This window comes from Camponotus vicinus, unplaced genomic scaffold (genome assembly GCF_025532165.1).
Source record: "Camponotus vicinus isolate PSW18456_S1 unplaced genomic scaffold, iyCamVici1.0 SCAF_3, whole genome shotgun sequence".
NCBI lineage: Eukaryota > Metazoa > Arthropoda > Insecta > Hymenoptera > Formicidae > Camponotus > Camponotus vicinus.
In genome coordinates, this window is record NW_028141967.1 from 3,589,274 (window position 1) to 3,615,892 (window position 26,619).

Genomic DNA, 26,619 nt, shown 5'->3' on the forward strand with positions numbered 1-26,619 from the left:
CTTTCTTTCTTTTAGAGAGAAATATATTTATATTTTTTTTTTCAAAAAAATAAAACTCCAATTCATCTAACTTTTTATAATTAAATTACTCTACCATTTCGAATATATTTAATTAGAGTACTAATATGACACTTGATAGCATGCGGAATATTTCAGGTTCGTGAAACCGGGTGACCGGGTGAGCCAGTTTGACGAAATCTGCGAAGTGCAGAGTGACAAGGCATCGGTGACGATCACGAGTCGCTACGATGGCCTCGTCAAGACGCTGCACTTCAACGTGAACGACGTCGCCATGGTCGGGACAGCGTTGCTGGATATCGAGATAGAGGACGATTCAAAGGATGCCGAGAAGGATTTGGAAGGAATTAAAGAGGCCAACAAGAACCAGGCGATTGACGGTTCCGACAAGAAGAAGGAGACAGAGGAGACGGAATCGCAGGATGATATCCTAGGGAAAATATTGGCGACCCCGGCGGTGAGGAAAATTGCCATGGAGAACAATATAAAGCTGAAGGACGTGGCAGCGACCGGCAAAGATGGTAGGGTACTCAAGGAGGATATACTGGCTCATCTGCGGAAGATTTCCGCGACTCCGGATGTTCGGACGAAAGTTTTTCCGGGAAAGGACATGGCCGGGAAGACGGTAGAACTGAAGGGATATACTAAACACATGTGGAAAACTATGACGAGATCTCTGGTAAGTCATCGAGGTATTAAAAATATCTAAACTGTTTACAGATAAATTTAGATGCTATAATTTTAAATTCAATTAACGTTATAATTATTACACTTGAGATAAAAGAGCATCTTGTTTCTTTTAATATTATATTAATAAAATTTTAAATTAATATTATATATTAATTTAATATTCCTTTAATATTAATATTTGACAATTTTTTAAAATTTCTAGTGATAGGAAAATTTATAAGAAAATTATTTTAATCTTCTTTTTTATACTTTATATGTTTTATTATCAATTACAACAATGTAATTTTTTATCGCGTCTAAGATTCTAGTATATTTTAATTTCAATCTACATTTCTTCATTATTTCCTTTCATATAATTTCAATTTCTAATGTCAAATTTTGGCTATAATTTTTATCTTTTATTTAATTCAATAAATTAATGAACTTTCTTCAGACTTTTTATAAAAAAAGAAACTTACAATTTTCGCGAATTTCTTGCAGAGTATACCACATTTCGTCTACAGCGACGAGTGCAACGTGGACCAGGTGATGCAGTATCGAAACGAGGTGAAGAACTCATTGAGGGATGGGGGTGTCTCTCTGACTCTCATGCCGTTCTTCGTAAAGGCGGCCTCGCGAGCGCTGGAACGCTGTCCCGAGTTGAACGCCTGGTTGAACGAGGAGGATGAGACGCTGCGAATCCTGGACAGTCACAATATCGGCGTGGCCATGGACACATCGGAGGGTCTGGTGGTGCCCAACATCAAGAATGTGCAGAATCTCAGTGTTCTCGCGATCGCGCGAGAGCTCAACAGGCTCCAGGAGCTCGGCAAGAAGTCGTCGATACCGCTCGACGATTTGGTTGGCACAACGTTTACGTTATCAAACATAGGTGTGGTAAGTCCAATTGTATTAAACGGAGAAATTATTGCGACCCCATCGAGGGTCATTGATTTGTCATCCTCGTTGATACCAAAATTGGAATTTTAATTACACTGTAGCTTTTTTTAGCTTCGTTTAATTTACATCAATCAGTTATAATCAATAAAAATGACAAAATGATATAAATCATGAGAATCCTGATTCCTATCAGAAGTTAAAAATCGAATTGCATTCTGGCAATTAATCATATTGATTTATAGGTCGGTGGAACGTACACGAAACCGGTGATCCTGCCGCCGCAGATAATAATCGGAGCTTTTGGAAGGGCGCAGAAGGTGCCACGATTCGACGACGATGGAAAGGTGGTTCCGGCCCAAATAATGTCCATCAGCTGGGCAGCGGATCATCGCGTTGTCGACGGTGTCACGGTGGCAAAATTCTCCAATCTGTGGAAGCATTACGTGGAGAATCCAGTGCATCTGTTGATCGGCGCATGATGAGGGATCTAGTCTCGGAGTCTCGCTTTAAAAATTCGACGACGTGTTTCTCGGGTGCCATTCTTACATTCTTCTAATGTCATTTTACGATAAGGTGTTTAGAATAAAAATATAACTGCAAAGAAAGAAAAAAGTGTTAAGTTTTTGTTAATTTTTTTGTAAAGAAATGAAATTCCTCCTAGGAATTTAGGAATAATGGCGAGATTTTCCATGCAAATTTACTCGAGAGATCGCGAGCGTAAGAGAATCGAGGATACTTTTGTAAAAGTATCACATCACTCGAGCACGATACTTAAGATTCGATCAGAAGAGACTTAAGGGCGTATCGTAAAACTGAAGCTTTTAGATGCGACATTGCATATGCAACGATCCGAGAAAAAGGAGGAGGAACCACACTCGGCCACTTTTTCGAAATGATTAATGTTGTTACATCGATACGTTTCTTGATGCAAAGTAATAACATCGTAAGATGAATCGCGTTTAAATCGCTTTGTACGTAAATATTAATTTATTTATTGCTGCACAACCAACTAGGACTTCTCGTTAAAGATCAGACATCTTTCACTAACATATTCAAAATGCATAGTAATTGTATAATAGAAGACGACGTCCGGTAGAGAACGCGAGTAATTTCTTTGTACATCGATCCGTTACAAACTATAAATTATTCATGTGACAACCATAATTGAACGCACGCTAACGAAGTGGTTGTACCGCGATAGAAAGATATTACAAGAGCGACAAATCGTTCCCCGGATAAACATTAATGAAATATTACAATAATTAACATCATCGAATTTTTGAAAAAAAAAAAAAGAAAAAGAAAAAGAAAAGAAATATCTGGCAGGAACAAAATTCGCTTTAAAAGTTCCTTTAACCGCTAAGGGCAAGTATAAAAGTGAAATGAAAGTGAAAACACCAACGTATCGCAAGTAAAAGGTACAACCACTTGATTGCTTTCGCAAAGTTTGCTTACATACGATTAGTCGCTTATCAATATATACATCCATAGGTACAACTTAGAGTTTCGTTTTACTCACACGCGCAAAATTTTAGATTCGCAATCACTCCATAACGATAGCGAGAAGCGAGTTCGAATCGCGCTAAGAATCAATCGGTCAACGACTTTCATCTCGATTCTAAATTGCCCAAGAAAAAGAAAGCTCTAAATAAGAATGAGATAAACTCCAAGAGCTCTTTGTCCGGTCGAATTTGCGAAGAATCGAGCTCAATTGGGGCGATTCGAACGCGCTCCGATCGATAAACGCTTCGCTAAACACGTAATAGGTATCCAAAAGGTATAGTCAGTCTGTTTAGTTTACAATAGTAGAAAAGAGTACAATATGTGCTCGTGGTCCATGAAAGTGGAAACTTCTCCGTCAACGAATACATATTAATCACAATCAATCTCCTCTTTTCAATCAGTCCAACCGTTTCTTCTAAAGAGTCGTGATTGAAGAAGAAAATGGAGATCAGCTTCTTCATCTAATACCTTTCACCGCATCTTCTCGCGAAATCAAACGCAGTGGCAAGATGAGAAGAACGAACGACGAGCTAAAAGAGAGTCAACTATCGAATATATTTATGAACAAGAAGAAAAGAAGATAAAAACAAAGAAACCGCTTTTAATAAAATCTTCAGGTCGTCGCGACGTTAATAGAAGAATGAAGAAAAAAAAATTGTCGACAGAATCAAGTCGATGAAAAATACTAACGCGTTCCTTATCGGATCTGACTAGGTATGAATAATTCTACTTTGACATTCTCTCGATACGCGAAGTTCTAACAATACCAAGGCGGTTTCCTCGATCGTAAACTTACCGTAAAATCTTATACATCGTACGTAACATCGACGAAGAACGAAGATACAAGAACAGACACTAACTTAACTTAATAACAACGAGTAATTAATCTAACGCGCTGGCGCCTCCAGACCTTCCAACATTTTTCCTTCAAACAAGAGGTCCTTGATCCTCAAGATTCTCGATCGACATTTTTCGGGAACCAATATTTTAGCTCTATATATCTTTGTAATTAATAATAATAAATAGCTCGACATTAACTATGCAATATCGCTAAATTACAAAGTCAATTATACAAATGAAATTAAGCGAATTGGAATCATGTTTGCACAAATATTGAAATATGTAGACTCGATTTTTGCGAAGGAAAGATGCGAGACGTCTGGCGCAGACGTGGACAGCTTTTGCGTCCACGTCGACTTGAATTATAACAATGCGCACAATATATATATATACATATATAAACGCAACATACATATATATGTAACCGAATAACGATTTCATTTGTGCTACCCATTTTCAGTCCTCCACGTTTCTCTTTTTCTCTCTGATATTCCCTCTATTTGCGCGTCATCCTCTTATCGCGCAAAAATCTCCATTTATTTTATCTCGCTTGTCGATCGACAGTATCACTCGTGCGATCATTAATCGTCACGGTTGTTCCTTCAACGGGAAAAAAACAATTCGGCGAGCAATTGCCGAAATAATCGCTAAATCAGTCGCACTCCGGAAGACCTTTTCATGCGTGGTCTCGAGATAGCATATATAATCTAATAATATTAATAATATTAATAAGAAATCAAATAACATGGTACACAAGTGTGAGACGCACGAAGCTGATGCGGCTTTATCCTTAAGCACTGGCACAATGAAACTTTTCCTTAAAATTTACATATTCATTATACATGTATAAAATAATCAAAAATTTGCATATATATATTATATATATTTTATAAAATTTATAGACGTTATATAATGCGTCGAATATATATTAACCTAATTATTAATATAATTTTTTACCAATAGATATATTCTATGTAGTGTCTTCAATTAGTAATAATACATCTCGTATACTGATGTAAAAGCATTGAGATATAAATGAAATATCGTCTTTAATATTTAACACAGTAATGAAAGGATGGAGGTGCATCCTTCGTTAATGTTATAAAAATATGCGCCAGTGTTGAAGGATCCTAGAATGACGGTTGTTCTTCGGTCGCTCAAAGAGTGAATTTTCGAAAGGGGCCAAGTGCAAGAGAGAGAAATCCGTAGTGGATAATCTGCATCGCGACTGTTGAACGACTCTGGGGAGACTCTGAGACACTGACACTGAAGTATAAACATTATTATCGATATAAGTACGGCACATAGAAGAATATTTTCTTTTCTCTTCTACTCAGACAAGCACGACAAGGATCCCACAGCAAAGAGAAGCGTCTCTATTATTAATAATAACCCCGAATGTTCAATTACACCAAAATAGTCCGACTCGAGTAGCTGCGTTTTTTGGTTTGTCGCCTCAAAGGGAATAATAATCGAACATTCGATTTAAATGTAACATCGTGATTTTACTCTCATCTCCCCCATCTTTGCAACGTCGATCGAACCATAGAATTTATAGCTTTGCCGTATGCAATAACAATTATCATAGTCTCAACAACTGATCGCTATACATTCGAATCACGTTAAAAAGGATTCGATTACAATGAAACGGAGTCCATACGCTCCTCCAAAAGTATGTAGCCGAATCTCGTCTGTAGGTTCCTCGAGGGATTCGAAGTCGGTTTTCTTCCTTGGCAGAAAATTTGTAATCAATATTAGAGATATGAAAGACGTAACAGATTAATTTTACTTGGTACCTTTCGGTCGACTTTCTTTAGTTGACTTTAGTGAGAAGAAAACCAACTTCAAATCGCACAAGGAGAAGTGTGTCGGCAAAATAGCCTGTAGAACTCTCTTTAACAAACACTTTGACACGCGGGGATAATTGGGAGCTCTATTTACACCGCTGGAATCTGTGGGAACCTTGTCTAACTTTCCTTCTCTTCTACAGATATAAATTTGTTTATATATATATAATATATGTATATGCATATATCTTTTTTCTCAATATATGTTATGTATATGGATAATAAATAGTACTTTGTTTTCTGGCACATTGTCGGCACTCTCGTCGAAGAGAGAACGCACAGATATAGATATAAATCAACTATTCTATCAACATCATCATCCGCACACGCGCGGAGCTAGAGATTTTGGAAAAGACATTATTGTTCTAGTCGAGGAGGAGCTATGATAACGGATAGATTGCTCATTTAATTTGTCCGCATAGATAGTGTTTGAAAAATAACATACTCTATGATATTATATCCTCACGAGGATCATCACACACACCTTTCGTATCCTGCGTCGATCGCGAAACAATCAACGGCAGTATCTCAGCTCGTTTACAATCTTATTCGACACAAATATATATATATTTATGTTTGTATACAGAATGCCCCATTTTGATCGATGCACACAAATATTGAAATATTATTGAAAAATGTTTCACATACCTAGGAAAGATTGGAGAATTTCAATATTATTGATAATCTCAAATAAACTCAAATCTTGTTTGGTACTCATTTAATGATTTATTTTTTTTTTTTTTTTTTTGTAAAACTAATACGTTTCAAAGAGATATGACTCCATCGAAAAGATGAAGATGATTTTTACTTAGTGAAATAAAAAAATTAGATATAAATAAATCATGTTTTTATCACATATAATCTCTTCCCCTCAAAATCCTTAAGTTTCACTTGAAACATTTTTCAATAGTACAAATAATCCCAATAATTGCAAATGGATCAATAATATGGCAGGCGCTCTATATATCTCTCTCATTTTCTCGCGAACGTGACGTGTTCATCGCGCGATTCATGGATTTTTATTAAAGAATATATTTAAATATATGTATATATATGTTAGAGCTATATAAAATGTATTCAGTCTGAAGTATGTAAAGCGATCGTACGTCATCTAAAAGAATTAGAAAAAGTTTTCCCCTTTGTGTTTTTTTTCTTCGAATAACTTACAATCATTGGTGGCGACTTATCATCATAGAAACAACAGCACCGGTGGCACGCAGAACGGCGACGGCGTTATTGTGATCAGATTTGGTGAAATCAATACCGTCTACTTCCAGGATCTTGTCTCCCGGTCGAAGAGTACCCTGAGCTGGCCCGTCGGGATTCACCTTCGTCACGATTATTCCCTGCAAAAGGGATATATATCGGTCTTTAACGCGAGAATAAAACTCGACATTGAAATTAATACGTATATTATTCTTCTACTCACGGTCTCTGCACCCGCTACCCCACCAGCTATGCTGAAACCGAGACCTGGATTCTTCTTTACTTGAACAGGCAGCTGTGGACAAATTTAAAAAATTATTTAAAATTCAAAAGCATTTAAAATTATTATTATATTTTTAAAATTGTAGAAAGAAATTTTTGAGAAAAATTATTTTTAATAAAGAGAAAACTAATTCATTAATTAATATTTAATAAAATATATACCACATTTGCGTTTCTATGAGGACCGAACATCCATTTGAACTTTGGCTTTTTCTCCGAAGCAGACATTTCGCTCAACTCAAGACTCGCGTGTTCTTTGAGGCTCTCGACGTTGCTCGTGTCGCCCTGAGATTTACTACCCGTATTGAGATTCGGCGTGTCTCGACCCGAGCTTGTCTCGTTCTTAGCGACAGCGGCAGCAAGAGCGATGCTGGATTCGTCGGCGACGCTTCTGCTCGTTTGAACGGGAGTGACGACGTTTGCTCGACCGACATTCGGCGCCTCGGCTAAATTGACGTTGTCGCATGAATTATTGTTCGTGACGTTCCCGTTCTGCAGCTTCCTCGATCGATCGAGCGCTTTCGCCGGCGCCGATAACGGGCAGCGATATTTCTTTCCCGTTACCGGCGACGTAGGGATGCCAGAGTAAGCCACGTTTAACGTTCTGTTCGCGTCGTATTCCTCCGGAACCTTGATCGAGTTGGCGTCGTTACTCGAGTTTTCCACGTGCTTTGTTTTGAGAACGGGAATTTTGCTCGGTTTGAAGGCCCGATCGTTCTGCTCGGAATCGACGCTGGCATCCAGATTCGGCGTGCAAGTTTGATCCGCCGTCACTCGGTCGAGAGGATCCATCCGTCCGTTATCCACCGACGCGTTTGAATTAGCGATATTCGTCGAATCACCTGATATTATGTATTCCTCGGCCTTTACTAAGTCCGGATTCGTATCAAGGTTCTTCTGTTTCGATGCGTCTGGAAACACCTCGGCCGAGTTTAACGACGAGTTGAAAGGTAACGAGAGTGGAGCTAAATGCGGGTCCGCTTCGATCGCTGGAAAGATAAAGATTCGTGTCCAAAATCTACTTTTTTCCAGAGTTTTAAACTTTTACAATTCACTGCATTCGAGAGAAAACAAATAGAAAGACGGAAAAATATTAAGACTCTTTAATTCCCGACGATAACGTACGATTGTTGAATTGCTGGAAAAGAGCGGCCTTCTTGGAAAACGCTGCCGCGATGTGATATGGCGGCGGAGCTGGAGGAACGTCGCACGATTTCGGCACAACGTTTATCCGCGCTGTCTGCTTGCCGTCTGTCGCATCGACTGCCGTCTTGTAGGGTTCAATAAACTTCTCAGACTCGACTATCTTGGCCGTATTCGCCTTGGAATACTCGTCCGGTTTCCACGTGGAGTTCACGTAGTCGGATACCGTTGGCGTTTTCGCGATATACTCTGACGTGGGATTGCGAATGTACTTGGCCTCCCGGATATCCGGGCTCTTCTCCTTCGCCAACACGGTCTTGTTCGCCTCGTCGGACGATTCCTCGGACACCGAGTGTTCTGCCGTTCCAGGTTCAACCGGTCTGTTGCTCTTACTGTAGCTTTTCGCCGTGTTACGATCGATAGAGATTATAGACGAAGGCGTGTTCTAGAAAAGAAGTGATCAGTATTGACAGCGACTAGATTAAACACACAATTCTTATCCTATGCAACAACTATTTGGATTGTTTCATTTTTTAAATCTATTGTCATACATAATATAACTATTACATATTGTATGATATCATAAATGTTATACTATATTACTGAAATTGTTTATAGCTAAACGATTTTAAAGTGTTTATTGAAAAAATACTGTCTTGCTATCGTGAAACGACGAATAAATGACAGACTTACTCTTTGATCGTGAATGGACTGATGATGCAGATTACGAGCGTGCCTAGCGAGGTTGCGTAGCTCCTTGGGGTAAGGGGTTGGTGCTCGATGAAGTTGTCTGGGGACTTCGGAATCTACCTCAGCAGCGAAACATATCCTCTTGCCGGTTCCGATGATTGAACTCGAAATCGGTCCTGCGGTCTGCGCCATTTCTAAGGATGCGATTAAAATTATAAATGTATGATTAAAGACACGATTAATAATGAAAATTATTTGCTGGGTATTCTTCATATTCGAAAATATTTCTTATTATTTTCGATTCCTCGGTATATATCTTTCTCTCACCATTTCATTCCTCGTCTTCGTGTTCTTCTTCCACTAGTAGCGTGCACATAAATATTGCATCTTATCGTTACATGAATGTAATGTCAAACGAAGCGTGCAATAGTGTAAACAAAGACAAGCAACTGCATCAATTTTGATATTTAATTTAATATAATATGATAAATTAATTTAAATAATTATACATATGTATAAAAAACAAAGTAAATTATTTTTTATAAGTTATTGAAAAGAAATTTAAACAAATTTTTTTAATAAGAACGAAATATGTGAGAATCTATGCTAATTATAAATAAAAATATTAAACCAAACTATTTTTTTCACTCGTTCCAATATCCTTCATAGAAAAGAACAGATAGAATACTTACGTTCCAGATCCTGCCGTGGTTTCTGGGGCAGCATGAAACAGCTCAGCACCATCATGTCCTCTTCGCAGTTGAACTCTTGTTGCAGTGGCACCAACGGTTGACTCTGATTGTCGCTCAGCCACAACGCTTTCAGGTTGCTCAGATTGAGCATGGAGACCGGTAAAAACTTGATGCAGTTGTTGACAAGATTAAACACTCGCAACGAGGACAAGTGGCCGAGCTCAGGCGGCACGCGAGTCAGATTGTTCGATCGCAGGGAGAGTAGGGACAACGCCGTGCAGCTGCCAATCTCGGCCGGCAACGCCCGCAGATAATTATTGTCCGCGTTGAGACAGTGCAACTTGCGCAACAAGCCTATTGAAGATGGCAAGTACTCGAGAAAGTTCTTAGTGATTATAAGCTCCTCTAAGCTCGACATCTGGCCGATGTCGTTCGGCAGTGCGTTCAATTGATTGTCGTCGATCTTGAGGGTGACGATCGTGCGCAGGTAGCACAGGGTGTCGGGCAGCTCGTACATCTCGTTCGAGGACAGATTCATGATCCCGATGTCACGCCAGCCACGTATCTCCAACGGGAGCGCGTGTATCGCATTCATCGTGCAGTCGAAGTGGTTCAAGCGATAGAGCTGCTCGACGTTCGCCGGGACACGCCTGATATCATTGCCATCGATCCACAATTCTGTGAGATTGATAAGATCCCCAACGACTTCAGGCTGTTACAAATAATACATACATTAGTATCGCATATTTGTATCGTCATATGCTTCTATGAAAGATGCAACATCAATTGGAATATTTTATAAAATATTTTATAAAACAAAATAGAATTAATATAGTTCCGTTTCTTAAATTTTTTCTGCTAAAGCTTATTTTTGCCAATAATATATTTATCAATAAAACATCTTCATTAACTCTCTATTCTGTACAAATATTTAACTAAAATAAAATTTTATGATTTAAAACAACTATAATAATAGAGAAAAAAATAATACTGCATAATTTTACCCTGAATACTTTATTCATTCAGATAATTTAATTTTTATATAAATGAGGTATTCCAAATCTAAATTTGAAGAGAAAGAATTGATGACAGAATTATAAATTTCAAGTAGACTTTACTTTAATAGAATTTTAATATTAAATTTAGTTATAAAGACTTAATTTTAAATTTAATATTAAAAATAATAAAGCTTTAATAAATGTTTTTTTCCAAAATATTCTGCAATTTTGAAATATCTTACAAATAACATGTATATAAAAAAGCAAACAAGCAGAATTTTAGTTTACTAAGAAAATTATTCATAATCTTACCAACTCTGTGAAGTCATTGTTGCCGATATCGAGCCTCTGCAAGTTGACGAGACGGCTCATACTCTTAGGCAACGTCATCATGTTATTCTCCCGCAGCTCGAGCGTCCTCAAGGCTGACAGTCGTCCAAAGTTAGCCGGCAAGTATTCTATATACGCGTCATTTATGTAAAGCTCGCGCAAACCAACGATATGCGTTATAGCGTCCGGAAAACGGTCGAAGGGATTGACACTGATATCTATGGAGCGAAGACTCTTGCATTCTTTGATACTGTCTGGCAAGTCCTTTATACCTACGACAAAAATATTCATGGAACAAAAATATCAAACCTAAAGAAATACAGATTAGACAAGTGTTTTATAAAACCGAGAGTTTTGAAACATAACATAACGATTCAATGAAGATGTACTAACTGTTTTTACTGAGATCTAAGTGTTCCAGGTTGATTAACGACGCTATGGCGGGTGGTAACGTAGCAATCTCATTATCGCTAAGCGAGAGCACTCTCAACTCGTGGCACTGGAACAACGGCCTGGGAAGATCTTTTATCTGAAATAGAATCACCAGAAGGAGATACTAGGTATCGTCTGTCGTAATTAAACATACTCTATCTCTCTAATAAAGAATACTATCGAATACTCACTCTATTGGCGTCGAGATACAACTTTTCCAATGTTCTTTCGTAAATGAACACATCGGGTGGTACATCATAGAGATTACAGTGATTCAGTTGCAGCTCGCAAATGTCCTCTTCCTGCGTTCTCAGACAAGCGGCGCACTGCCACCAAGCGCTACCCATTTCATGTGCGTACAGCTACACGGAAGACAATTGCATTAAGTACATTCTACCCACAGTTTCATCCCGATTATTACTATCCAAAATAAAGAAGAGATATACACAAATTTTTATATATATTTAGTATATTTATATATTTAATTTATATCAATATATTTAATATAATAATTTTAATATATTTAATATAATAATTTTAATATATTTAATATAATAATTTTATATATTTAATAACATTTTATATATTAGTGTCAAACTTTTATCTTCACTTTCCATGAACGTCAGAAGCATCCGATGTCCCCAACCACGTAGCCTCATCGGTAAAGCATATCTGTCAGACCTGTCAAGAGATACTTGGAGCGATCTACCTGTGTGATGCTCTGAGGAACGATCCGGCAATCCAAAGGCTCGACGCCGACGATCATCCGCGGGGACGAGGAGCCGCCGAGGGTCGTCCTGTCACCGCGTCCTGCCGTCGCGGCGAGACAACGTAACAACGGCCGGGGATCGGCATCGCCGGCGACGGAGGCGTCGTAGGGTGCTCCCGGTCGACCTGGTGAGGATGAGGGGAGAAACGTCAAGAGGTGTCGTTCTTATTACGGCGGCTCACGCTGATCATCCGTCGCGACGCCGGCGCCGCTCTTCCCATGCGCATATCTCACTCCCTCGTCATCGCGCGTCGTCGCCGCGGACTCCCCGGGGAAGCGAGAAACCCGATGCACGCGACTCCCTCCACCCTGCCTACCTCTGCCACCCTCGGGAGATCCCGCGTCCGCGAAATGGGACAAAGAACCGCGAAACAAGCCCTCGCGAATCCTCTCCTCAACTGCCAGTGTTATCGGACGGGTTCTCTCTCTGTCGCGCATGCGCCTCGAATGCGATGGCAGCGAAGTAAAATATTCATATTTAAATATCCATATTTCATCTTAAAGGTACAAATAGAGGTCCTGCGTAGTTTTTCCTCGTTTAATAATTTCGAAAGATTATTTCCAAATTTTTGGAGTTAATTAAACGTGAAGTACGTTAATTGATTAACGTAAAGTGAGAAAATAATATGCGCAAATTATATCGACTTATTTATTTATTTAAAGCTGTCCACTTGAGCCGCTTCGTCACGTGATAGATTCTGATTGGCTAAAAATCTGGATTTTTAGCGCTACCGAATATAGTTATAAAATTTTTAATTTCTTTCATTGGTTCTGCCATTTTTCGTCGTAACCAATCGGCAACGAGTCGACTTGAATAGTGTCCAGATTTTTAGGGTGGGTTTTCATTTGACGCTCGACGCTCATTTTTAGCGTCAAAAGACATCATGGTCCATATTCTGAATCCTCTTTTATCGATAAAAGAGGATTCAGAATATGGACCCATGTGATCAAAAAATGACGAATTAGTATCTTTATTTTTAGGTCCATATTCTGAATCCTCTTTTATCGATAAAAGTGCCTCTAAAAGTGGCTTATAGCCAATGGTCCATATTCTGAATCCTCTTTTATCGATAAAAGTGCCTCTAAAAGTGGCTTATAGCCAATGGTCCATATTTTGAATCCTCTTTTATCGATAAAAGTGCCTCTAAAAGTGGCTTATAGCCAATCAGAAGGCTTATAAGCCACTTTTAGAGGCACTTTTATCGATAAAAGAGGATTCAGAATATGGACCAATCAAAAGGCTTATAAGCCACTTTTAGAGGCACTTTTATCGATAAAAGAGGATTCAAAATATGGACCTTAGTCACGTGATGTTTTTTGACGCTAGAAAATGAGCGTCGAGCGTCAAGTGAAAACCCACCCTAAAAACGGGCTATGACACCTCTCAGCTCGAGGTTTCTAGTCTAGATTCTAGCACTTTCATAGGTAGAATCCCCCTTCTCCCCAACAAGATCAATTGGTTGTTGATCTCTGTCGACGCTAGTTGACATGTGGTTCTTGAGTCTGTCAGAGGACGAAGGGAAATTTAACGAGGAAAAGAGAAGATTCGTAGCGTGCATGATAATAAATGTAAAAAATATGGATACATTGAATTTGAATATATCATTGAACGACTGTTGAACAGCTGTAAAGTGGAAATAATTGTAAATGCTCATAAATTTTGCTAGAATGAAAAGTGATGTGCGTTTGCGTGAGATAGCATTAATACGTCAAGTGTTATCAGTGAGTAAATAAGGAGGTTTCGTATATATCTTTAAATAAGAAAAATCTCTATCAGAAATAAGATCGATAATATTGTAACATTAATTTTTTTTTCTCTATAAAAATCTTCCCGATAAAAATCGATGAAAATCGTGAAATTTTCGTGGGATTTTTGCACATTTCAAATAAATATTAAATCATGTTTTCTTAATTTTTTTAATGAATATATCAATTTGTCTTGCAATTGCAAATATCTAATTGTCAGTTTTAGCAGAGTTTGTGAAAAAATTTTCAATTATTATTTATTTTCAAAAATTTTCAATTTTCATAATACATTGTTTAATTATATAATTAAATCTATATAAACTATATATTATTATTATTATTATATATTATTATATATCATATTATATATTAAATATTATTGTATAATTAAATATATATAAACTATATTAATGTAGTTTATATTGTACAATTTATAACATTTAAGTTGCATTGCAAGATATAAAAGATGTAAGAAATCTTTCTATTGGCTTTTCAGAGATATTGAAAAAGAAGAGAGAGAGAGGGAGGGAAAGAGAAAGAGAGAGACAAAACAAAATACTTTTGTAAAACAATCTCTACCTACTAGTTGATGGCCAAATTAATTTTATCCTTATCTCTAATTGGGTCAGTATAGGCCATTATAAATTCAAAGAAGAAGAAGAAGTGAAACAATCTTGCATGCAATATGAATTCCTTGTATCTGCGAAACTGGCCAATCTTCAGCTTGCTGGAGCCAGATACTATCTCGCGAATTCATATGGTCATGGTATATGGTAATATATGGCACTTTTTTTGCATCCTACTACTTGTTGCTTTGGCAATATCATTATTTTGTCACCTTTCATATAGGTACTTTAGGTAATGAGGCTCTACTTGTGATGAAAGACAAGTCTGTCTATGGCTTAGGCAACAACATTGCTGGATGTCTGGGAATCAGCGATGCCCATAGCACATTGTATCCAAAGAAAATAGAAATCTTGTGCGACAAAGATATAAAGACATTTGCCTGTGGCAGTGGACCTCACGTTTTGGCGCTCACAGAGAAGGGAGAGGTATAGTTGGAAAATTGCATATTTGTTAAACTGAATACAATACAGATTCTAAAATGTAAATTCAAACTAACTATATGATTTTTGATGATTTTAGAAGTAAAGCATAATATTAGTATTCTTATTTTGTACACACTTGATATATGTTTAATATCATATGGTTACTTGTGTAATATTTTATACATGTGCAAAAACATTTGTCGACATCTGCAGTGATTCTAGATAGAATGACAAAAGTTTTACGAAATTATCAAATATTAAATACATAATTATCAAATATTAAATACATATAAAATGTGAGATATCAATGTCAGTTAAACTAATATTTTTGACAGGTATACTCCTGGGGTCACAACAGTTACTGCGAATTAGGAAACGGAACATGCAATCAGGGTCTCACACCAACTCTGGTGAATATACCCACCTTAGGAGCTGGATTGAATATGAAATGCATTGTGGACGTTGCGTGTGGGAGCCATCATTCTCTCGCTCTCACTGAAGATGGAGAGGTGAGCGATGATCAAAAATGACAACTACAATCTATCATAGTTACAAACTGGAGGATCGTTTAATCTAGGTGTATGCCTGGGGACAAAATAATTGTGGACAAGTGGGTAGTAATATCAGCACGAATCAGGGCTCGCCGCGACAAGTGACCTCCAATTTGGCTGGGAAGAAGATTGTTCATATCTCCTGTGGCCAGACCTCCAGCATGGTGGTAACCGACAACGGCGAGGTATATGGTTGGGGTTACAATGGCGTCGGCCAGCTGGGGATAGGCAACTATGTGAACCAGATGACCCCGAGTCGAGTCGGCTCGTTGATAGGCGTCGTAATAAGTAATCATACGTTTTATTCTTTCAATTTATTTCTTAGAAGAAAGACATCAGCGAGCAATTGACGTTAACATTTCAGTCAAGGTGGCTTGTGGATACGCGCATACGTTGGCGCTCTCAGACGAGGGGAAACTCTACGTCTGGGGCGGGAATAGTTATGGTCAATTAGGCATCGGCAACAAAACGAACGCCTGTAACCCAGTCTTGGTGAGCTTTACATTAACGTAATAAATAGAGAAAGAGAAAAAAGTGTGCGATTTTGTAATCGACAATTGAACTGTCAGGTCACGCACGAAATGGGAAGGGTCTCCGACATTGCTGCCCTGCACTACAATCACATAAGCACAGCCGTCGGCCTAGGTGGACGTGTCTACATGTGGGGTAACTGTCGCGGGCAGAGCATCTCGACTCCGACTCCTACTCCGTTTACGGATATGCACGACACATTCGCGTGCTACGGATGGCCCAGCGTCATGCACAAACCACTGATTCTGCATGAGAACGAGGACTCGGGCATATTGGAGTGTCTGGGAACTGCGTTTGACGATTCCGTACGTTATGTTTTTTACTCCTCCTATCTGTTTTGCGCTTCTTTGCATTCTGGAAATTATGAAAATTAAATAAATATAACAAGGAACATGAGAGAGAGAAAAGGAACAGAGTTCAAAAAGCCTAACTGAGAGAGGAGAACCCAACAGTTGACAATATCTTTTTTTTTATATGCATAGTTATATTAAATATATATATATGATAACATTTTACGCTTATTATATTTGTTTATAAGATTTATTGCGCGCTTTGAGACTTATTTTCTTATTGAATTCTATTCTAAAATATAGTTGACTGATTTGTATTTTATTGTAAAGCGGAAAAATTTCTCTAGGTGAAAGAAAGATATATGATAAAAGAAAATGAGTACACGTGCGTGTGTTTTAATGTGAAATTATTTAAAAAATTGCATATATATATTTTTTTTTCGTAGATTTTAGTCGATAAATATGATAAATCTCTTTTAGGCATTGATCTAATTATATCTATCTCTAATTATTAAATCTAATTATATGTATTTGTCTCTAACAATTCTTTTCTCTCCCACAGTCGACGAGCGATCTCACGATACAAGTGAACGGGCAAGCCATCCACGTCCACAAGGCTATTCTGAAGATCCGTTCTTCATACTTCAGGACCATGTTCCAGCATAATTGGGCGGAAAACAATCAGAGGTAATTATTTATTTGTAAAGGGAGAATATCGCGACGTTATTCCTCATAGAACCAATATAAAGAATATCTCGAGTTTATTATATCATATCGCGTGTTTTTCCCGACAGTATCATTGAGCACGATCAATTTTCCTACGTCGTGTATAAAGCCTTTCTGAAATACTTGTACACCGACATGATCGATCTACCTGCAGAAAAGGCGTTAGGTAAGCCCGAGTCATAAATACGCAATCCGCATATATCACCTCGCAATCGATTAAAGCAACACCACATTACAGAGCTCCTTGATTTGGCGAACGCGTACTGCGAGAACAATCTTAAGAGGCATTGCATCCAGATGATAAAGCAAGGGATCACCATATCCAATGCGGCATATCTGTACAGCGTCGCGATCGAGTACAATGCAAAGGTAGCTATCGCCTTTAATTTTACACTGAATTACGTCAATCGATGATATTCGATAAATGCGGCGAGTGATCTTTGTAGGAACTCGAGGAGTTCTGCTTCAAGTTTGCCTTGAATCACATGACAGCCGTGACGCAGACGGAGAATTTTGCCAAGCTGGACGAGAACACGGTAAAGACTTTTATCATTAAAGCGGGCAAAGCCGGCGCTTTTAGGACGTAATTCGTCTATTTGCCTCAAGGATAATACATTTCGACGGAAATGGACGGAAATCGCCAAATCTGTCTGTTGCTGCACGAGTATTCGCGACACGATTCCTAATAGTCGCATAGACTGACGAACGCGAAGTCGCGTTTTAGCGACTCGCTTCCTCTCGCATTTATCTCGTAGCATTTCTCGCGTAAGTAATAGAAATAAATTGCGCACTTTTTAGCCGTGCACTCTAGTCGGCGCATTCCGACAATAAGTCGCGAAAAACAATGCCATTTATCTCACATGAGATTTTTTTCGTGATACCTACTTGGATAACAAAGGCGATCTTTTATAAGATACTTTAGATTATTATATTGGAATCTGTTTGTTTGGATAAAGAGACAAGACAGTGTTTTCGTATAATTAAAAATTAATCTCGCCAATTGATTAATTGCGTGTCAAATCTGTGCCCAACGAAAATTCAATTTTATTTATTATAAAGCAGGTGGTCTTTTATAAGATATTTGAGATTATTATATTGGAATTTCTCTGTTTGATTGAAGAAGGAAACAAGACAATATTATTCGCTGTTGCAGCAATTGAGAATTAATCTCGCGAATCGGTTAACGACGTGTCAAATCTGTGTCCAAAGATTGCGAAAACAAGATTTTATTTGTTCCTGATATAGCGTAGTCGTTCCATTTTACAACGATTCTACATAAATTTTCTGTTTTTTTATCAGATGCGATTTTTAATCTCCTACATCTAGTTGTATGTATCTGAATAATAATAAACATTTTCAACACCGCCAAGAAAACATTTTACCATGTTATCCGTCAATATCACATCTGTCGCTCTAAATAGTAATAGCAAAAATGAGGAATGAGAGAAATGGAGACTCGGATTGGAAGAAAATAATCTTTGAAGGAGAAAGAGAGAGAGAGGGACACAGATCTCGTCGTTCGTACATCATTTTATTATGATATTCTCAGTATATACAAGCGATAGATTTTGTCGTTCGTATAATACGTATGTATTCTACTTGATTATAATAATCATCATATGTTTAAATATACATACATATATACCTTTTGAAACGGGAACGATCGGTGTTTATGTTTCGCGACTCGGAGAGGGATAAATCTCTGATAAATCTGTACAATCTGTGCGGCTCCCTTCTCCTTTCCCTCGCCTCCTCGAGATTCCGAGTCGCGAAACGTCGTCGGGACGATCGTTCTTATTCCAATCTCGTATATAGAAGTATACACACAAGATATACATATATACGGAGTGTCTATCTTACAGCGGCCACCGCAAAACGGGCGCTCTGTATATATACGTCTCTCTCCTTCCCATTAATTTTATATTTAAATATATTTATATATGTATAAGTAATTATAATTATTATTAAATTAGGTGATCGGTCGTTCGCCGCGACCAGAGATTTCATCATTCGTCGCAACCCACGCGTGCAACGGCGAGCGAGAGGTGTTTCCGTCTCTCTCTCTCTCTCCCTCGATCGCGACTCTCGTTTAAAAGATCTACAATATTACCGCGAGATAGTTCAACGTCAGCTTTTCATTCGGTTTGATTAATACAAGCTATTCCGATCGACAATAACGAGCAGGCAATTGGATTATATCTTACGTGAAGCGTCAAGTGTCGAATTTTTTTATCGCGTGACCTACTCGCGAGATAATGAATAGATTGTAATATAAAATAGATGATAAGAGTGTATACTTGTGTGTGTGTGTGTGTTTGCGTGCGCGTGTGTATGTGTGTTGTAATAAATATAAATAGATCGTCGTAGAGAGTAGAGATAATAAATTATACTTCCTATTATCGATATAAGAGGAAATGTAAAGAGATATTATCTTACACTTTGCGTTAGTTATATTTTTTGTATTTTTTTTTTTTTTGCTTTTTTCTTTTCCGGCGAAAGGAATTTGCGAGTAGCAAGACGTATTTAGCGAGCGGTTGCACGCGGTGGTTGCACATCGCTGATCCGATCCTCGATACGACGCACCCCCCCCCTCCCCCCCGGGGAAGATGATGCGTTTCCTCCCCCTGGTGAATAAGAGGAGGCGCCCTATCGAAGCACGACCGGCCGTCGACAGCTGGAGACAACGATTCATCGTTTCATTAGTTCATTTATAATAGTTAATCGTTCTCCTCTTCTGTATCTTGGAATTTAATTAGAGCATATTTAGGCCTGCGGGCTACTTTTCTTCAGCAACGCGCTGCGAGTCCCATCGACGACAAAAGCGAGACTTCTCTCCCGAGAGCCTTTCGTTCCGACCGGCTCTCCATCCTTTCTCGAAGCACTTTGAAAACGGAGAGAGAAAAAAGGGAGGGCGACTCTATATACGTCCCAGCAAGCACCAAGCAACATTTATATAATTGTTAGTTGTAATTTCCCACTTAAAAACATGTTATGTAACTGTTACATAACACGTTATATACAATATAACTGTTACATAACAGTTATATTGATGAGTGGAAAATTATAACTAACAGTTATATAACTGTTATTTGGTGTTTGCTGGGGTGTATGCATTATATAGAGATTTATCCGTCTACTTATCCAAGGTTTCGGGTCCTCCTGAAGCCTTCAGCGTCCAAATCAACCGTTTCTTCTCGGTGCTTAGAGCCCGATTGGATGCAGAGGACCTCGTCCTCTCGCGTCTGTTCGCTTTAACGTGTCGATTTTTCTCTTTTTTTTTTTCACAGAACCAAGGGTGGATTGTCCGCGGCGTTTCTCGCCTTTCGCTCTCTTCCTTCTCCCCCTCTGTTGTCGACACACTCATCTTTATCTCCTTTTTCGCGCTACGCAAGATTATATATATATGTATTATATCGTAGGCTAAGAAATTTATACAAGCAGCGAGATTTTTGCTTTTTCCTCGGAAAGAGTAAGCTTCTTATGTGACAGCTGACTTATCTAAATGGATCGCTTCGACACTTTCAACTTCGCCGTTCTCGCGATAATCGCTATCCCGATACTTTTCTCGCAAAGTTCCTCTTGTTACGATTGTTGCTCTTACTTTCTTTTCCAAGTTGCGCCGATAGATTATCCGTCGTTCGACACGTGCACGTTCAACGGCATCGATAAAAAATACTGTACAACTAACTTTACAGAAAAACTGTTACATCATTTTTTTGTTTATATCATTCATATTTGTATCATTCATATTTATATCCACTATTTATATTATTCATATTTTTCTTATCGAAGAGAGAAATCACTTTGCAATATTATTTATAATTTATTCATAATTTATTCATAATATTTATAATTAATATATTTATAATATATATATATATATATATATATATATATATATATATATATAAATTATATAGATATTAATTTATATGTAATTAATATATGTATAATTATAATTATACAGCTATAGAATGTTAAACGTAAACTTGCATGGATTAGATTATCAGGACGAGATTTTTCGAAGGCTTATCACTGATAAAAGAAAGTATTGAAAAGTGATTGTAATCTCGAAGATACAGTTGCATTATTTTTTTTATCGATGTCGTTGATACGCACACACGTAGACAACGCAAGAGAGAGAGAACGCGCAGACAACACACGCACATATATAACACATACAACATCGACGCGAATTCTCGTATGATGCCATTAGGACGCTAAAAATACGAATTTGCTGATATTCTGATTTCACTATAATACGCGAAACACGCGAAAATATAAATAATACAGAAAGAGAGAGCGTTCTCCTTTTACTTTATTTTCATCTTTCTCGCGTCTCTTTATCGTTGATTTAATTATTTAATTTTTAATTAATTAATTTTTAAATAATTAATTTTTTAATTAATTAATTTTTTATTAATTAATTTTTCGATTGTTACTTTTTTAAATAAATTTCTCGACTTTTACGCACTGTGCTCCGCAATCCGACCATTTTGTCCGATTTGCCATAACGTAGCGAATAATTAGTATAGGATCCGCGAATTGACTTATTAATGATCCGAGTGAATTTTTCGCGGATAAATCCGACTCTTCGGATATATAGATTCCGATAATCCGGATGTCGGGATTCGTAATAATCGGATATAGCGTGCAATTAATTTCGGATATTAAATTAACCGGATATTTGCGACCTTTACCGACAGGATATCCGATTCTTTAGTTTTAGAATAACAGAGATAAGTATAGCTTGGCGTGTATTGCGTATTTTTCGCGAGGACTTTTCCGTCCGAGTTTTCCCGATTCGAAGATTTGGGAAGATTTTACACTCGATTTTTTGATTGTTCGGTGACTGGGTCCGGATTTTTTCCTCAGAATATCGCGTGAAAATGTGTGCGATCGTTATATATTTTTTTAATATTTAATATATTAAATTTTTTATCTCCTTTCTTCGCCGATATATTTGTGCAGCCTTAACACGACGATACCGAGATGGAAAATTTCGAAGGTATCGACGCGAAAACCGAAGAAAGATCGATCTCAAAGTCCCTTTTTTTTTTTTTTTTTTTGATACTTCCTTTCGACCTCGAAATCGATTGTTTGATTTATTTTTATAATTTCTCGTCACTATTATATATATCTAGTACCGTTATCGCGCTACTGTTTATTCATTAAAATTATCATTAACATTATCTTGTTAGCTTTACATTTATTATCATAATTATTATTATTATTATACGTTATCACCATCTCATTATCGTCACTTTCCACCGTTGTTATTATCATTGTTGATATCATCTCGTCTTGTTTGTTATCACTATGTTATATATTTTTTAATTCTTAATTATTCTTATATTATTATTATTATTAGCGTGATATATATATATATATATATCAGTAATTCTCCGCGTCTGTCAATAACGTGTGGTCTCCGCAGCGCGTATTTTTGGTTTTTCGTAGGACAAAAGACGAGTAAAAATGACGCCTAATGAATTATCGATATTTCGTGGAGAACCGGCGAAATAGAGTGTAATCCTCTCGTTTTATTATACACATCTTAAATTACGCACACAGAACCAATCAAGGCGATCTCTTTCCTATCCTTTTTATTTTATTATTATTTTTTTTTTTAATTTTTATTTCCTTTTCAATTGATGTATTTTAGCTTCTCCCTTTCTCTCTCTCTGTCTCTTTCTCTCTCTCACGCATACATACACACTCTCTCACTTTCGCTATAATGTTCGATCGATCTCGACGATCCTCGGGTCCGTCGAAGCTCGAGTTTGTCGTGGACAACGCGCATGGCGCCGGTGCTCATCGTCGCGCGTGGGATTATAATCGTTTAGAGTCCTTTGTACAGACTTCTTGATAAATCGTTCTATAACTTCTTTTTTTTTTTTGCCATTTGTCTTATGTGTAATAACTTTTTTTTTTTCTTATCTCTTACTGCGAACTAGCGAGTACTCTCTCCTCTCTCCCTCTCCCTCTCTCTCTCTTTTTTACATGTCTACTTACGTTGTAACGGGTGCTTGTTGTACAGCTAAGTTAGCTAGATGTGGGCCCAAGGGGTCCCCGGGAATCACGATGGAATCCGGCTCTCTTTCGCGTCTTGGAATCTCTAGAATTTTCAGGGGAATGTCAAATCTGTCGACGAGAATTCGACTCTGGACCGACGATCGAGGGCGACCCTCGGAGCGATTAACGCGAGAGATGATTTATACGAGACCTTCGCGATGGCCTAAATTAATGTTCGAGTGCGTAAAAGGAATCATTTAATTCTAAAAGCGGAATATTTGAAGCTCAAGACTCTTACGTCAACGATTGCGCGTGAATTTATTCGAAAGGACAAAATCGGATATGGGAGCGAGGATTTAAAATTTCCTATCAACAGAGGGACACTCTGATGCGCGTCGGTCTCCGGCAAAAGCGGAAATAAAAATCAATAGAGAGAGCGAGCTTCCTGGAAATACTCCAGCTGGTCACTCAGGTATACATTGGACACCTTCCTGGGACGAGGATTAATTATCATTGCCGTTTAATCCTCGTCCATCTTGCCTCGAACGCGCAAAATTCCGAGCTTTTAGCATCAGGGTTGAAAAATAAAAAACATCGTTTCCTCTCCTCCTCTAATTTCCCTTTTTTTTCTCTCGTACACGAGGATGGAAACTGGATCATTCGATTCGAGTTCGCGTGGCTTTAGGACACGATACAAACGAATTTGTGCGAAAGGAGAAGGATATAACGCGAGAGATGGATGGAATTATTTTTTTCCTCTCGTTCCTTTTACGAAAGCGATGCGACATATGGGAGAGTATCGGGTCGTACAGATTGAATTGCCCACCCTATTGCCACTTTTCTGCGTACATGTATAGGTACATGATAGATGCGAACGCGAAAATGCTGAGTCTGTCGATCTGGGGGGAAGAGGGAGCAACGGCAATTTCACGCGACGTCGCGCTCATCTTCGTCGGCTGTTGAGTACGAATCGCGATAAGCGACACGCGGTGCATCGGTGCACATCGTGACAAACGAGGGGAGATAATTCTTACTCTGTTAGATAAATCCTTTAATAGAGAGTTTTGCGATTTTTCACATCCGCAATCTCTGCATCGGGGATTGAAATCCGTGATTTCGCGATAAGAGCAGATCGATTGTTATCTCAGATACCGATCGATAACGAAACAATGCTAATTTGAGATTGAGATTGATACCGATACGAGGTGCAGGATAATATAACAGTCATGTCAGATTAGATATGTGATATTTACGAAGCAGAAATGCGATTCGCTTTATATCGATTTGAGCCGATCCCCCATCGGGGAGAAACTGATACCCTTTTCGAACAGAATCAGACGCATCGATAAGAGAACAGAGTTTTTTTTTTTTCAAAAATATTTCAATGCAGATCTCGTTATATTGCAAGGGAAGCTCTGCAGGTCCAGTGAGACTCCAGGCGAAATTGCAGAAGTCTCTCTCCGCACGACTCTCATTTCGATCCAGGTCTGCATCCGATATATGCAAGGTGTCCCATATAGATGGGTATCATATAAAATATATATAGACATGAGCATCTTTTTTTCTTTGTGAAAAATAAATTTTTGATAATTCTATTTTAATAAAAAAAAAATCTGATTTTTACAATAAAATGCTTGGAGAAAATTTATTTTCAAATTGATATAAATAAATTCCCTTACGTCAGCAAAGTGTGCTTTCCGGCGAGGAGCTAAAAAGATTTCCAACAAAGATTCTTTATATTATTAAACTATTTGACGCTAAACATTGTAAAATGTTTAATAAAAAAGAAAATAAATGGTAACTTTTATTAGCGATTGAATCTCTTTGCAACAAGAATATGACGTGAAAAATAAAATACCTCAAATACAATTCATTTCCGGAAATTTTGCCAAAGATGCTAATTTTTTTATAAGGGATATACTGGTCTATATCCCTCTAATCTATATGAAACACCTCGTACATCCCTATTCCACGGGATAATGTCCCAATAAACGCGACGCGATGCGGCGATTCTTGTTCATAAAATCCCCGTATGACCAGGGTGACCCACATAACGATATACGACGGGGGTAGTGTAAAGGAAAAAAAGCTCATCTCTCTCGGCATCCTGGATAAGGCGAGACCGGGACTGACGGAGGCATGATATGTCGGTCGTAACGATAGTTTTACGACGCCACGAGAATTCCCAGCGCGATATAACTTCCGGTAACTCGAGTCTTCGCACCTCGAGTTCTCGTGAATCCTCAACGTCCTCTCGAATTCTCTCAAATCTTTCAATTTTTTCAAGCTTTTTAATTTTCGCGAACTTTAAGCCCCCGAATCCTCGAATTCACGTGCATCTCCGAACTTCCCTCGCTCTATTTGAAACCGTCAAGTCTTGGGGGTGACTCGCAGGAACTTTAATGAGCGCAATTAACCGCGTAGCGTTTCGCCAATAGTTTCGCTTAGTTATCATTTCCTTGCTATATCGAATCGATACTTTGCGTTATTCTCCTTCTCTTACCCTATCGTTTAGCTTTCTCGGATCTCTCGATCCTCCCCTTTCTCTCTTCACTGATCCGCGCCAAGAAAAGTCGAGCTCCGGATTCCACTGGGTTCCCCAGGGTCTCTCCCCATAGTTTTCCTGATCTATCTCTCCCTTCCTTTCTCTTTCACAGACGCGGGCGTGTTTATTTTGCTTTATTCATCGTCGATCCCCCGGCGATCGAGCACTCGTCTACTATTGATATGTCTGTTTCTCGCGCGGTACCGTCGTCTTCCCGATCGTTCGTTCGTTCGTTTGTTTCGTCTGTGTGTTTGCTCGCCTTCCTTCCGTCCATCCGTCCGTTCGTCCTCTTCTTCAGGGAGAAAACGGGCCGCCGCTGTTGATGCTGCTGATGCTGCTGCTGCTGCTGATGCTGCTGCTGCTGCTGATGCTGTTGCTCGACGGGGCTAGGACGGCGGCTCGACAGCCGACCACCGATCCGGCGGCGGCGACGGCCGGGAGCTAAACGATGCCTCTGACGTCGTGCTGGATGTGAGGCAGAGTAGTGAGGCCGGTCAATAACAGGCTCAAGATCAGGAGTATCCGGGTCGCGCCGGAGTCGGCGAGGCTGGTGCCGCTGCAAGTCTCCTTGGACCCGACGTCCAGTTTCGCTGCAACAAACGTCTCTGTCTTAGAATCATCACTGCCGATCTCAGACTTCTACATCTCGCGCGTTTAAACTATGCAAACTGCTTCAAATTTCTATATTCAAGTATATACACTTGTATTCCAATAGTTCGAGCATCCTTTTTTTGTTTAGAGTCTATAAATAATCACGAGTGAAAGATACTTAATTATGAGCAAGTGTAATGTTTTTTTTTATTTTTTTTTTTAAGAGAGAAACGATCAAAATTTTGCTGCCAAATAT

General features: G+C 38.4%; 4 protein-coding genes across 13 annotated transcripts in view; 2 read left to right on the forward strand and 2 right to left on the reverse strand.

The window, feature by feature from the left end:
- Dbct (Dihydrolipoamide branched chain transacylase E2) overlaps positions 1–2,899 on the forward strand; it is a 4,795-nt gene extending 1,896 nt beyond the window's left edge. For all 4 annotated transcript variants that reach the window (XM_083095464.1, XM_083095461.1, XM_083095463.1 and 1 more), the window contains 3 exons: positions 157–697; positions 1,189–1,584; positions 1,830–2,899. In XM_083095464.1, coding sequence (XP_082951590.1) covers positions 157–697; positions 1,189–1,584; positions 1,830–2,066 — 1,174 coding nt within the window. In that variant the 3' untranslated portion in view covers positions 2,067–2,899. The remainder of the gene's footprint in view (positions 1–156; positions 698–1,188; positions 1,585–1,829) is intronic.
- Lap1 (leucine rich repeat containing protein 7 lap1) overlaps positions 1–12,772 on the reverse strand; it is a 16,855-nt gene extending 4,083 nt beyond the window's left edge. Inside the window, exons 1-12 of one of the 3 annotated variants that reach the window (XR_014438074.1) lie at positions 12,637–12,772; positions 12,260–12,444; positions 11,742–11,912; positions 11,512–11,647; positions 11,101–11,390; positions 9,791–10,502; positions 9,102–9,292; positions 8,391–8,853; positions 7,428–8,254; positions 7,207–7,278; positions 6,945–7,123; positions 1,167–2,181 (exon numbers count right to left, since the gene is read on the reverse strand). Coding sequence is in view for 2 of the 3 variants with exons in the window: in XM_083095453.1 (XP_082951579.1) it covers positions 6,947–7,123; positions 7,207–7,278; positions 7,428–8,254; positions 8,391–8,853; positions 9,102–9,292; positions 9,791–10,502; positions 11,101–11,390; positions 11,512–11,647; positions 11,742–11,912; positions 12,260–12,444; positions 12,637–12,757 (3,345 nt within the window). In the remaining variant the exon portion in view is untranslated. Of the gene's footprint in view, positions 1–1,166; positions 2,182–2,563; positions 7,124–7,206; positions 7,279–7,427; positions 8,255–8,390; positions 8,854–9,101; positions 9,293–9,790; positions 10,503–11,100; positions 11,391–11,511; positions 11,648–11,741; positions 11,913–12,259; positions 12,445–12,636 lie in introns of those variants that run through there. The other 2 variants (XM_083095453.1, XM_083095452.1) reach the window with 2 other exon arrangements.
- A 983-nt stretch (positions 12,773–13,755) lies between these two features.
- LOC145968667 (RCC1 and BTB domain-containing protein 1) lies at positions 13,756–18,715 on the forward strand. Of its 2 annotated transcripts, none has more exons than XM_083094323.1 (11): positions 13,756–14,041; positions 14,562–14,838; positions 14,924–15,117; positions 15,450–15,623; positions 15,692–15,953; positions 16,030–16,157; positions 16,235–16,501; positions 17,049–17,173; positions 17,281–17,378; positions 17,451–17,581; positions 17,659–18,715. In XM_083094323.1, exons 2-11 carry the CDS (start codon positions 14,751–14,753, stop codon positions 17,797–17,799), a joined length of 1,608 nt encoding a protein of 535 aa, XP_082950449.1. In that variant the 5' UTR covers positions 13,756–14,041; positions 14,562–14,750; the 3' UTR covers positions 17,800–18,715. The 2 variants fall into 2 exon arrangements, with proteins under 2 accessions (XP_082950449.1, XP_082950448.1); XM_083094322.1 differs by having other exon boundaries at positions 14,915–15,117; positions 17,659–18,711.
- Positions 18,716–18,724: 9 nt separating this feature from the next.
- LOC145968666 (acetylcholinesterase) overlaps positions 18,725–26,619 on the reverse strand; it is a 48,745-nt gene continuing 40,850 nt past the window's right edge. For all 4 annotated transcript variants that reach the window (XM_083094321.1, XM_083094317.1, XM_083094320.1 and 1 more), the window contains one exon: positions 18,725–26,362. In XM_083094321.1, coding sequence (XP_082950447.1) covers positions 26,214–26,362 — 149 coding nt within the window. In that variant the 3' untranslated portion in view covers positions 18,725–26,213. The remainder of the gene's footprint in view (positions 26,363–26,619) is intronic.

Bases quoted from the DNA above. Each gene is read 5' to 3' on its own strand.
- LOC145968667 (XM_083094322.1), top strand. From the start codon at position 14,751: ATGAATTCCTTGTATCTGCGAAACTGGCCAATCTTCAGCTTGCTGGAG. The intron at 15,118-15,449 runs GTATAGTTGGAA...TATTTTTGACAG, and splicing joins CGCTCACAGAGAAGGGAGAG to GTATACTCCTGGGGTCACAA. The intron at 16,158-16,234 runs GTGAGCTTTACA...TTGAACTGTCAG, and splicing joins ACGCCTGTAACCCAGTCTTG to GTCACGCACGAAATGGGAAG.